At 37.6% G+C, this 14,020-nt stretch overlaps 1 protein-coding gene across 1 annotated transcript; it reads left to right on the forward strand.

The window, feature by feature from the left end:
• The first annotated feature begins 10,342 nt into the window (after positions 1–10,342).
• Positions 10,343–13,737, forward strand: LOC145109486 (protein KINESIN LIGHT CHAIN-RELATED 2-like). The gene is made up of 3 exons (XM_079046654.1): positions 10,343–10,738; positions 11,443–13,292; positions 13,386–13,737. The coding sequence occupies exons 2-3, from the start codon at positions 11,458–11,460 to the stop codon at positions 13,558–13,560; spliced, it is 2,010 nt and encodes a 669-aa protein (XP_078902780.1). The 5' UTR covers positions 10,343–10,738; positions 11,443–11,457; the 3' UTR covers positions 13,561–13,737.
• The last annotated feature ends 283 nt before the right edge of the window (positions 13,738–14,020 follow it).

Raw genomic sequence — 14,020 nt, forward strand, 5'->3', positions numbered from 1 at the left:
TATATGCACCCAACTCGATTTTTCAGCTACTTTTGCAAGTATAACAAGAAAACAAGTCTAGGCTCTGATACCACTGTTGGGTTACGAGCATTCTAACACTCCTAAGTGTACATGCAACCCTAAATACCTTGGATCTATGTTTTCTCTATTATACATACAATTATGAACATCCAAGGTATTATCCTAATCTAGCATACAAAATAATAAATATAACAAGATAGAATACATACCTCTTTGATGTAGAATGTCTTCATGAAGCTTGAGTGCCTAGTGCCCCAAGTGTGACACCTCAAATGGTTCACACAACACCAAATACACTTGGAATAACTTGAGAGAAACTTGAGAGAAACTTGAACACTCCTTGAAATCGTCTAGCCCTCACACTCACACATTAGTGCACGATTTCTTGAGCCATGAGATTCTTTTATATGGTGGCTATTAGGGTTACACCATGTAACTCATAACTTTACCCATTCCTTATGCTCCATGGATTTTAACCTCCATGGAGTATCCATGGGTCACCCCATGGACTTAGTCCAACATAAGGAATCTTGGATCACAAGCCCACATATATAAGAATGAATGATTTACACAATCAACCCATATATTTAATTAGTCTCCTTTTGATCACTTAATTAATTCCAAATTAATTCTTAATCAATACTAATTAAATAACCTTATTAATATATTAGAACTTATAATATATTAACCAACCTTAAGTGTTATTTCTCTCATTATAGTCTATCTAAATGCATGATGCCATGCAACCCAAATGGACCATGCCGGGTCGGGTCAAGTCTTACCAATTATAGTTATGGACTTAGACATTAATCCAGCACTACCAATGTTGGAACCATTCCCATATGTCACCTTTGTGGTGAAATAGGACATTACAAGAGGGATTGTCCAACAGAGAAGAACGACGGGGGAGCAGGAGGATTTTGATCCCAATACATGGGAAAGCATCAAAGAACCCTGCTATATTTTGGTACGCTTCCAAACCCCGATAACTATCTATAATTATGATTACTCTTCCGTTCAAATTAAATCATAACACTTATATAAAATTTGAAACCCTAACAGGTAAACTATGATGACTTAGTATATACATAGGGGTCATTTATAATTAAGATTTGTAGACTTAGAGTGAGTAATCCCGTCTCATTTCCTGTTCCTTGTTTGGTTGTGGATTTAGGGCAGGGTTGCTCAGTCAAAGGTCTTACCAATCTTAATTATACATGACTTGTATACACCAAGCAATTATAGAGAGACCTAGTAAGGATCGTTTCATGAAAGTTCATAATTTCAAATTATCAGAACCCTCGTATTGGTAGTACCCTCCAATTTCGAATCAAAAAGGGGTTTGTAGTGATAATAACAGAACAAAACCAGAAACGTTGAAAACTTAGGTTCATAAGATATCATCCTAGTAATCATTCCTCCCAGAACGACTTAATATCTATTTCATCGAGAAAATTCTGACATCCTCATTCGACATGGTTTGGCCTGGCCTTTACCATGTGAAAATTCTTATGCTGTATAAGAGAACTTTTTCCTTAATCAGCTGTAAGATGAAATTCTTCCAATTCATAACACAAACCCTTAGGTTGTCTCTCATTTCAAAACTTCAGAAATACCCATGCGAAGAATACCACGCCATTCTAGCCTACTCAGTAGACAGGAAACTTCAAACGAAAAGCACCGAAGTAGTCATAGAAGTCAGTAACTACCGAAGTACTTCAATACATCTCATAGGAAAATCATTGAACCGCAGGTCAAGTTCAAAAATAGAGACTAAGAACTCATTAAGTTAATCTATCGCTGCTAAGTGTATACACGAGAGTGGTATATAATTTAGACTTAACAAGATTAAGGATGTGTGATTCCGCTCTATCTCCTGTTCCTTGTTTGGTTGTGGACCTGGGGCAGAGTCACCCATCCGAACGTTTTGTGAAATCTAAATTATATACGACTTGTATACACGAGGTAATGGTGGATGAGCCAAGTATGAGTCTGATCATGAACTTCGGAGCAAAAGCCAGCATCATGTATTCTACCAGGTGGAATTCAACATGAGACCACGACGATGGGTCGAGCTACTAAATGACTACGAATTTGAAATTCGTTATCATCTCGACAAAGCCAATATAGTAGCTAATACCCTAAGTCGGAAAGAGTACCCCAGGTCATAGTACCAATCATTGACTATGATAAACCCATTCAAATCTCTCCACACAAAGTAAGGAGGCTCAACAGGAAGCCTTGAGACCTGAAAATGTGGCTAGTAGAGAAGATAACTAGAACGTGTGAGTGCACGGTATGCCAATATCTGTTATCTCTACTGAGATAATAGAATCACCTCCCAGTTCAGGCCGTCACTCAAAAATCTGTAGGAACCAGAGTAGTCATGATTCTATGGGATCGACTATGGTAAAGAATGGGATACCCATTTACCAATTAGTCGAGTCCTTTATCACACTAGCATTCAAGTTGCTCCATTCAGAACCTTCTGCAGTCAAAAGTGCAGATTCTATCTGCACTGGACTAAAGTAGGTAATACGCAACTAGCTAGAGATCTAATTTCCACACAGCACCCTCGCTGATCTGGAATTCATCCGAGAAACTACCAAAAACAAAATACGAATCAGGAAGCGCCATAAAGCTTCCAAAGTTAACCAGAGAAGCTACGGCTTCGATAAAAGAAAACCCTTGGAATTCCAGGATTGATGACCTTGTCATGGGAAGGTCTTACTCGGGAAGGACAAGATGCGCTTGAGAAAGCGTGAAATACAAAACTCAAAGTACATAGGACCATTTGAGGTTCTTACCAAAATCAGTCTTGTACTTTTAAAACTTAAACTACCACCAAAAACTTAATAACATCCATCCCATCTTTCATATATCTAATCTAAATAGGTGTCTATCCGATAAAACACTTGTTATTTCACTCAATGAAATCAAGTCAAATAAAAGTCTACACTCTGTAGTAGAACCAATGAAAACCATGGATAGGGAAATCAAAAGAACCAAGCAAAGTCATATCCCGTTAGTGAAGGTTCACTGGATTACAAACTAAGGACCTGAAGTCACTTGGGAAAGGAAAGATTAGACCTAGTCCATAAGTATCACTTTAGACTTAATTTCGGGACGAAATTCCCTCTAACGGGGGGATAATGTGACACCAGTCAAATTTTGGTCAAAAATAAATTGATCAATAATCGTAATTGGGATGAACCAAGTGGTAGAGTTTGTAACAAGGTTTCCAAAAACATAAAGAACACTGAAATCCGAGTTATAACGAATAAGTTATGACCAATCGAAAATCCGCGATAAAACCGGCAAAACACTGTTCAGTGTAAAAAGTGAATTTTCGATAAAAGGCTTTTTAGCCTTAACAATCTAAATGAAAGTTGTAGAATATGTTAAACCGAGAACGTTCATAAAAAGAACGTAAAAATCTGACTTCGTATGAGGAAGTTATGATTTTTCGAAGTTTCGGTTTAGCAGTAGACAGCTAAAAATTCGAAATATAAATCGATCAATATTTAGCCAACGCAACTTAAACGAGAATCGAAGGTCTCGTCAAAAGTAGCACAACGGTAAAAAGACAGACGAAAACGAACGTCGGATGAAGAAGTTATGAATTTTTAACGGATTCCCATCCCGGTCTGTTTAAAATAATAATATTAAAAATAAAATCAAAGTTAGCCGACGAAGTCTAAACGAAAGTCGTAGATTATGATTTTACCTATGCGTGCATATAAAGAACGCCAAAAACGAAGCTCGTATGCGAAAGTTATGATTTTCGCAAGTTTTGGCACAAAAATAAAGAAAAATAAGAAAAGCCGGGAAATTTCGCATGCCACGTCACCCTCGCACGTGGCAGTTGCTGAGTGGACCGAAGCCATGCGTGGCACCTCCTGATTCGACCAACTCCGCGGTCCAATCCCTCTCGGACAGCCTCGCATGAGACACACCGGACATCACCTCGCACGCTCCTCGGATGCTTCCTTCGCACGTGTCTCCTTTCTACTGGACCGAGGTTTAGTCCAATCCGAGACTGCCACTGCGAGCCTGCTGTCCGAACCCTCGCCTCGTGTACCATCCTTCTGTCCAACGCGTGTGCTGATGACTAAGCTGCTTCGGACCGAGGCCTCGGCCTATAAAAGCCATGCGAGACCTCTCGGATTCCACCATTATTTCACCCCAAAACTTCCCAAAATTCACATTTTAGCACCGTAAACTTTCTCACGACCCCCGAAGGCCCCGGTATCACGTATAAAGCCCGAAGCAAGCCCCGGAGCCCCGGAATTATCGAGAATTCATCCTCTCTCCTGTCGAAACTCTGCCCGGTTTGAGCCGGTTTCTCGTTAAATAAACTCTTTACGGGAAACGAAACGCTGCCCGAATCACCGCCTATCAAAGTGAGTTCATACCCCTATAATTTACCTTTTCAATGGTTTTTAAATGCTTTTTAGGGGGGGGGGGGGAATACAAGTTTAACACAATATTAAATTGTGTTAATAACTGTGCGTGATCATAATCACACAGAAAGTTTCTGTATGCTTTTAAGAATTACCAAATACTTCCAAAATAACGTAAAGCCATGTTAAATTCTTTGAAAAATGTTTTATAAGCTATTTCAAAATATAAATGCCAAAGTCATGTTTATATATGTATAAATATATAAATAAGACTTGAAGGGCTTAGGACTAATGAATTATCTTATATCATTTTCCTTATTTGGATGTGGAATTAAGGTTGTGTTATTTGTCCGAAGGTCGTTTCCTTCTTAATTATATATATATATATATATATATATATATATATATATATATATATATATATATATATATATATATATATATGTATATATATATATATATATATATGAGTCTAAAAGGTTACTCCTTTTAGTATCATTACCTTTGTATTAGGCTGAGCAAAGGTGATATTCCATAAGAATTCATGCTAATCAGATAGAACATATAAATTATAATAGGTATAATTTATGATTCAAAACTAAATATACAAGTATGATTCACGACTGTATACTTCCCAAGGAAATTACCAAAATTCATTCAACTATACAAAGATATGTATAATACCTTTAATATACGAACAACATATTAAAGAAGTAAAGATACATAATACCTCGTTTGCATTAACAAAGGTACTATACAGAGTACCAGGGTTAGCAAACATGTGGTAATGTCGGGTTTGCATTAGCAAAGGTACTATATAGAGTGCCCGAGTTAGCAAACATGAGGTAATAATACATCCTGTCGGGTTTGCATTAGCAAAGGTACTATACAGAGTACCCGAGTTAGCAAACACGAGGTAATAATACATTCTGCCGGGTTTGCATTAGCAAAGGTACTATACAGAGTACCCGAGTTAGCAAACACGAGGTAATAACTCATGATTCAAGTATACTAAAATACACAGTTTTACAAGAAACCAGGGTTTTGATTCAAAAAAATCAAGGGTTTACACTTGTCAAATACATGTTTGGAAAACTAAGAATATACTGTCAATCATTATTTCAGAATGATTGGGTTTTCAAAACTAATATACATATAACGTTTAATATGCTTTTTATGAGACTCTATATTCAGGTTGTTTAATTCATTTTAGACAACATAGGAAAAGTCCTGACATTATAACCAGAATCTCCAGCCGGGGATCGAAACAAGTGTGTGTAGATCTATATCGGGATTGACAACCCCGCACTCAGGCTGCTAGCTACAGTCCGGCATACACGCCGATGAGTGACAATTGTTATCACCAGTTTAAACGCCCACAAAGCGTTTGTTTCAGGCCATCCGTCATAGTATGGTTATAATAACTACTCATTAAAAAGATATTAACAATACGTTAGTGTATAAACAAATAAACGAAAGTACACCTTCAAAGTACCAGTTTATAGAATACAAAATACAATGGTTTAATACAGTTTTCATTAACACCTGGTGGAGCCAAGCACACTCTCATTTTCAAGTTTTCATAAAGGAATACAAATACAAAACAGTAATACAAAGAGAACGGTTTATGGATTAAACCACTTATCCGATGGAACTTAGTCACTCAATCTCTGTAAACTAGTATAACATAAAAGACCTTTAGTGGTTAATTCTATAATTCCTTAGTTATTACATCATAGTTATATATAAGTAATATCCGATTGATAGTGAAATGTGTGACTTCCGCCTTACTTCATGTTCCTTGTTTGGTTGTGGGCTTAGGGCAGATGCACCCAATTGACAATCCATTCGATATTGTGTTAGGTATAATCAGTATAAACTAAGTAATTACAGAGGGAAACTATTGAGGTTATCAATCTAGCACCTCAGGAGATATAGGATTTCCTGGAGAAACCAATGAACTTATTCAAAGAACTTAGGGTATACTTAACAAAACTAAAATACTTATGAACTCACCAGCTTAAATGTTGATCTACTCTTTCCAAATAACTTGTATTCTCAGGAATCTAGTAGACAGGTACACTCCTGAAGCTTTTGAGAAGACTACCTAGTACCGTACCGCGACTCTTGTCTTCTATTGTACCTACTTTAGTGTTTGAATATGTAATGTTTAAACATTTATGTAAAACTTATACTTATTAATGCAATGGTTGTTTGTACTTTGATTACTATATTGCATGTGTTGTGATACTTACCTAAAGTCCTCCGCCCCCGAATGTTTCCGCCATTCTGGTTTGGGGGTGCGACACTAGGGATCCATAAGCCCAACTTGCAACTATCATATAATTTCAATATCAGTCCCCGTAATTTAATCAGTCTCTTTTGATCACCAAATATATTTCTGATCAATACTAATTAAATAATATGATTTCTCAACTAATATATTATTTTATAATATATTAATAAATCACAATTAACCTCTTTCTCCATAATTTATCCTATCAAATTGCTATGGTGAATGCAACCCAAAAGAAACCATGCTACTATCAGGTCAAGTACATACCAATTATAGTTATGGGCTTAGACACCTAATCCAACAGTCTCTCAATTGGATAAGTCTAATAACTATAAATGCAAGTGCGACTTCAAAATGCGATTATCAATCGTAGCTCTCAAAAGCCGTTGTCGAACTCTGACCTAGTCAATGACGCATCCTTTAGATAAGGGATCATATAACCCTCCATTCTGCAAGATATCTCTTGGACAATGACATTGAACATAATCATTCTCAATGTCGAGCAGTTTGTTTCCCGACTTCTGATTTGTTTGACATAGAACTTAATTGAACACATCAATTCAGTCCTGACCGGGCCCGACACATAAGTCAACACAAAATCATCGAGGGGCCCAAGATATCGCTTTTACCCTCTTAGGATAAAAGGAACAGATAAACTTTGACTTATATGCTTGTACCATTTACTCATTAAATCGCACACAACAACACGTTTTATAACATCAAGTTACTGATGTGTTTACGCATTATCAATGCACAACCAACTTGTAAACAACAACTCATATATCTCGTTTTAAAGTTTATACGATATTATCGTCTCACAATCACTCGTGATAAATTCCATGAAGTGATTCAAATGAGCGTGGGTTTAATCCAATACTCAAATCTTATTTCAAGAGCATTCATGAACGTTGCAGCAAACTTTTGCTATGTCTAAACACTTAGACAATCTACAAACCAATTCATGACAGTCTAACCTCATAACTTACTCTCAAAGTATGATTGACTGTGAATAATTTGAACAATCTAATTATTCTGGAAGTAAAACATGCAAAAGTGAAACAATAGTAAACAATTGACACAAGATAGTAAACTTTACTCATAAATAAATGTAACACTCCAAATCAGGTATTACCTTTGAAGCCCTTGAAATTTTAAATATTGTATAATAAGTCCCTTAAGTACGTTGGGCGTACTTCATGGGTACGCTTAGCGTACCATGCATGGATGATCGCGGAGGGGCAGCACGTACGCTGGGCGTACCAAAAGGTACGATGGGCGTACCAAAAGGTACGATGGGCGTACGTGACGGATGTTCAAACCCTAATTTCCGGACTTGAGACCTATATAAGCATCCTTATCTCATTTGAGCTTCACCCTAACCAGCCTCCTTCACCTTCAAACGTCCCTGAAAACCCTAAAATCATTAGAGAGTGTGTTCTTGAGCTTTTGAGTGTTTAAACACCATCCTTCTTGTGTGTTAGCTACAAAGAAGAAGAGGAAACAAGCTTAAACAAAGAGAAGCTTCTGGATCTTACATTTTGAGCAGTCTAGGAAGCTTAAGGAGATAAAAAGCTTTCACCTTGGTTATCACTTCCATTTCTAGAGCTAGGGTTTTCTCCTTAGTCCCTTTTTGTGTTCTTGAACCACCTCTTAAGAGTTTGAGCAACTCCAGAGCTTAGGGAGGATAGATCTAAAGTCCTTTGGTCCATTCATAGCATAAAAATAGAGTCTTGATGAGTCTTTTGACCTCATGCATGGAATAAGACTCTTGGAAAGGTCTTAATGGGTTGTTGGGAACATATGGGACATGCAAAGGCATAAAGTTGCCAACTTTATGCCTTAGGACGTCTTAATGAAATCAGATCTAAAGTTTGGACGTTAGAACATCGAGTATTAAGCACTTAATGTAAAATGTGCTTAATCTGTTTGTACGATGGGCGTAACTTAGAGTACGCAGCGCGTACGGCTCAGGGACTCAGTACGTTGCGCGTACCAGGGTGGTACGCAAGGCGTACGCACATCAGATGGACTCAGACTTGTTTGGGCTTGTAAGCTTTTGGGCCTTAATTAGTCATTGGGCCTTGTCACATTTTTGAGTTAGTGGGCCAGCTTATCTGTTTTGGGCCATGGATACTATGGTTGAGCTTTATTAGGCCATGAGGCCCATTAATGATTTTGGACATGGATTTTGGGCCCATTAGCAAAGGAAGACTTTTTGGGCCATTGTGAAAGGAATTGGGGTTTGGGTCCTTTAATTTAGATTATGTCCGACCTTAACTTGGGTTAATGGTATTATTGTTCAGCACGGGAGATCACAGACTGTTAAGAGAGCAACTTTTGGATTCAGCAGACAGAGGTGAGTCTCCTCACTATACCAATAGGTCTAAGGCACCAAGGCCGACCCATTTTGTGATATGTGGTACACTCGTTGTTGTAGAGATATGTGGTATGATAGTTAGTTATGCTTAGTGTTATGCTAGCTACATATGTGATACTTGCAGGGAAGACCATGGGAGGAGTTCATGACACTTGGATGTAAGACCATGTGGGGGAACCCATGGCTTTTCAAGTAAAGACCATGGGAGGAGCCCATGGCGCTTGGATGTAAGACCATGTGGGGGAGCCCATGGCTTTCCAGCTAAAGACCATGAGAGGAGCCCATGCCACTTAGGTGTAGGACCTTGTAGGGGAGCCCATGACATCCTGGAGTAAGACCTTGGGAGGAGCCCATGACATCCTTATATGTTTGTATGCATGGCTTATGTGGTATATGTAGCTTTTATAGCTAATATGATATGTGTTTATGTGGATTGTGTGCGGGGTATGCTCTGGGGAACTCACTAAGCATTAGCTTACAGTTTGTTGATTTGTTTCAGGTACATCTGAACCTAAGGGCAAGGGCAAGGCTTGATGGAGCGGTGTGCACTCTCCGGCATTTGTTTTGATGGGACACTCTAATGTTTTGAATAAAATGTTAATGTCATGAATTTTGAAAACAATGGTTAATGTTACTTCACATTTTATGGGATTGTTTGGCTAGTTAAAAACGAAAAAAAATTATTTGAAAATTTTGGGTCGTTACAATAAAACTTCTTTATTTAATCATCAAATGTCAATTACATTTTATTTATTACAAGTTTCTAAACAACTATCTAATCACTAAAACTAATATCGTCCTTCAGATCAATGCTCCTCGCATGCTGTAAGTGACTATGATTGTTGATTTTCTACATTTACAAAATACCATTTTATTAGTTAAGGAAGAAATCGATCAAAAGGAGGAGTTTTACCTAATGTAGGTATGTTTAGGGAAGAAATATTATCAAAATAAATACAAGCCAGAGTCTTTTAAAGTCATTGGTAGAAAAGAAAGAAAGGGAAAAAAATGAAATTCCCTTCTTGTGAGGGGCACACGATGTAATGTAACAGACTTAGGGTGTATAACGTTTCACACAGGGACCAACAATGTAATTTATCAAAACTACAGGATGTTTTCTATCAACTTTTCAAAGATTGGACTAAACATATGGTTCTGACAAACTAAAGGGACTATTTTTGTAACTTAGTGTGATTTACTCTTAAATAAAATAAAACGGCCTAAAGCTGCGGTTGCCGAGGGGGAGATAAACAAGCGCCCTTCTTCTGGCTTCTAACATTCCACCGCCCACTCTCTCTTTCTCTCTCTCTCTCCTGCCCCATTTTCTTTGACATTGACTCGTATCTGTTCAATCTGTTCATATCTTCGGTTTTAATTCATACATACATCAACCTTATTCAAAACTTTATTTAATTTATGCATTCCTTCTTCAACCACCATTTATGTAATCACCATCTTCTTCTTCTTCTTCTTCAATTTCAAATATATTCTCATCTCTCGTCCTAAATTTATTCACAACATCAACAACAAGGATTCTGGTTCTTCACAAATCCCGCCATTATTCTTCCGTTTTCATTGGTTTGTCCCCAGGAAACTTACCTACACAAGAGATTAGATTCTTCATTTACTTGAATTATTACGGTATGTCACCAATTGATTTTTCCCTTGTATTCTGTTATGTTATGAATTTGAATCTAACTTTTGTTTTCTTCATGCGTTTCATCCTCTGTTTTTTTTTTGTTAATTGGGAATGGTTACTGCTCTTACATTTTGATGAATTAAGTGTTAATAATTTCCGAGTTTTTGAATTTTGATGTCGTTCATTGACCAACGTGCTTGATTTTTCAATATATTATCAGCCGTTGAACCTTGTTTTGGAAATTTTGGGATGAGTGGTAACCGGTCTTGCATTTTGACAAATTAGGCGTTAATATTTCTGGGCTTTTGATTGGTGAATGCTCTTGAGTTTGGTTTGTTGATTAGCGATTGTTCATAAATTTTCTGTTTTATATTTTTATTATATAAAGCAATAAATTTTGTTATTTACCTTTTATCATATTTTGGTTTTGATTTCTTCAAATGATGTGATATGTTGGGTTTTTTCCTCTTTAAATTCTGTGATATAATTTTTGTTGCAACATATGATTTGGCAACTATCACATATCACTTTTAAACCACACATGCACGATTGAACATCGAGATAAAATATACATTAGTCATATGATGATTATCTGATTCTTATTCTTCAAAATGTAGAAATCAATTTAAAACACTTTTCCGAAAATATTCTAATCAACATGATTACATTCTAAGTTTAGTTTTCTGTTTTTTTCTTGCTTTTATAGGTTCAAGAAACGAAAATGCCGAAGAAACTTGCAATGAAGAAACCAGACCCAAGTTCGACCAATGAAAACGCACACTACGTACCACACAAAGAACAGTTCGCGCGTATCTCACCAAGAAGCCCGTTAAGCACACACACTCCCGACACTGATTCAATCGATTTAAGCATTGAAATCGCCGGAAACTCTATGGATCAACTCTATAACAACATATGCGAAATGGAAAGCTCCGATCAATCTTCTTCAAGTTACATATCTTACAGTCAGGAATCACGAATTGATTCCGAACTACGGTTCCTTGCTCGAGGTGATTTTTCAAACGTCGGAGTAAAAACTGAGGAGAAAGAACAATCGGAATCCGTTGTAACAGATGATGACAACAAGAAAACGAATCAGCCGAATCAATCGAATCAATCTCCGGTTGTTAAACCTTCATCTCCGGCGAAAATTCCGAAACCGATTTCGAAAACAAAATCTAATACTTCTAGTAAGAAACTAGGGTTGAAATCGAGTATGAAGAAAAACGAAGAACCGAAATACCTCGGGCCTTATTTACTGAAACAAGCTCGTGAATCAATGTCGTCCGGTGATGATCCAAGAAAGGCGCTCGATTTCGCTGTACGTGCGATGAAAACGTTTGAAAGCATCCAATCGGAAAAACCAGATCTAGAACTCGTCATGTGTTTACACATCGTCGCAGCGTTATACTCTATTTTAGGGGAATTCGATGAAGCGATTCCGATTGTCGAACGATCAATCGAGATGACAAACATGAACGAAGGCCAAAAACATTCATTAGCAAAATTCGCAGGGTGTATGCAATTAGGAGATACATACGCGATGCAAGGAAAAATGGACACCTCGATTCTCTGTTACACAGCAGGTTTAGAGATTCAAAAACACGTTTTGGGGGGACACGATGCCAGATTTGGGGAAACATGTAGGTACGTGGCAGAAGCCCATATCCAAGCTTTACAATTCGACGAAGCCAAAAGGTTATGTGAAATGGCTTTACAAATACATGGAAGAAACGGGACGGCAGCTTCTTTACAAGAAGCCGCCGACCGCAGGCTGATGGGTCTGATCTGTGATTCAAAGGGCGATTACGAAACCGCCCTCGAACATTACGTTCTGGCCCGTATGTCCATGTCAGTAGACGGACACGACGTCGATGTGGCAACCATCGATGTCTGCATCGGTGACGCGTATCTATCGTTAGCGCGTTACGACGACGCGATATTTTCCTATCAGACAGCGTTAAATGCTTTTAAGCTGACAAAAGGCGAGAAAAACCCTTCGGTTGGTTCGGTTTACGTCCGGTTGGCGGATCTCTACAACAAAATCGGGAAATTCCGGGAGTCGAAAACGTACTGTGAACACGCTTTACGTATTTATAAACCGATTAAGAAAAAGAATCGAAATGAAGAAATCGCGAACGGGCTTATTGAAGTATCGGGGATTTACGAGTCAATGAACGAGCTTGACCGGGCTTTGGAGTTACTCAAAAAAGCATTGAAAGTATACGGGTCAGGTCCGGGTCAGCTGAGTATTGTGGCTGGGGTCGAAGCACAGATTGGAGTTTTGTGTTATATGATGGGGAGTTATGAGGAGTCGTATCATTATTTCAAGATTGCGATTCAGAAGTATCGAAATGCGGGGGAGAAGAAATCAGGTCTTTTTGGTTTTGTGTTGAATCAAATGGGACTTGCGTCCGTACAGATTCAGTCGTTTGAAGAAGCGGCTGAATATTTTGAAGAAGCGAGAGGGATTTTGGAGAGGGAGTATGGACCTCAGCATATTGTTACGCTTGGGGTTTATAGTAATCTTGCTGGGACTTATGATGCAATTGGAAGGTATTTTAGTTTTTTTTTTTTATTAAACGTTAAAAATATTATTTTGAAACATTTTGTATTACTATTATAAGTTTATAACAATATTATACATAGGTGGGATGATGCAATTGATATATTGGAATATGTTGTTGGGATGAGAGAGGAGAAGCTTGGGACGGCGGATCCGGAGGTTGACAATGAGAAGCGGTGGCTGGCGGAGTTGTTGAAGGAATCCGGGAGGAACAGGAGGAAGGGATCTCGGTCATTGGGATTTCTTCTTGATGGTTGACCAATGGCTTTGGCTTTTTCTTTATTTTATTTATGCATTTGTAGAGGTAATTGGAAACGTGTATACTTGTAAAGTCATATAGATTGTATTTTTTTTTCTATTATATTTCTTTTGAATCTAAGGTAATGTACAACTTATAATGCATAATTTATAGAAATTCCATTAATTGCATGGCTATGTGTGAATTGCAAATGAATAGGCTAGATGCATTAAGTAACATGTTACGATGGTACGGCTCATATGGATTGCGGGGGTTGTCTTGAATCTTATATTTTATTATTTTTTTTTATTTTATATGTAAGGTCATTCATAGCAACTTAATGACACTTGCCTTTTCAGTATATCATATTAGTTTTGCAATATCTCCAATCAACTTGATGACTCTTGTCTTTAAAATATACCATATTAGTTTTGCAATATCTCCAATCAACTTGATGACACTTGTCTTTCAGTCTTTTAA

Source organism: Lactuca virosa, chromosome 4, assembly GCF_052849685.1.
Source record: "Lactuca virosa cultivar CGN04683 chromosome 4, Lactuca_virosa_CGN04683_v6, whole genome shotgun sequence".
NCBI classification, from domain to species: Eukaryota; Viridiplantae; Streptophyta; class Magnoliopsida; order Asterales; family Asteraceae; genus Lactuca; species Lactuca virosa.

What these genes read in the sequence shown, in the direction of transcription:
- LOC145109486 (XM_079046654.1), top strand. Translation starts at nt 11,458, where the DNA reads ATGCCGAAGAAACTTGCAATGAAGAAACCAGACCCAAGTTCGACCAAT. An exon ending in ACTTATGATGCAATTGGAAG is followed by an intron (nt 13,293 to 13,385) that starts GTATTTTAGTTT and finishes TATTATACATAG; the next exon opens with GTGGGATGATGCAATTGATA.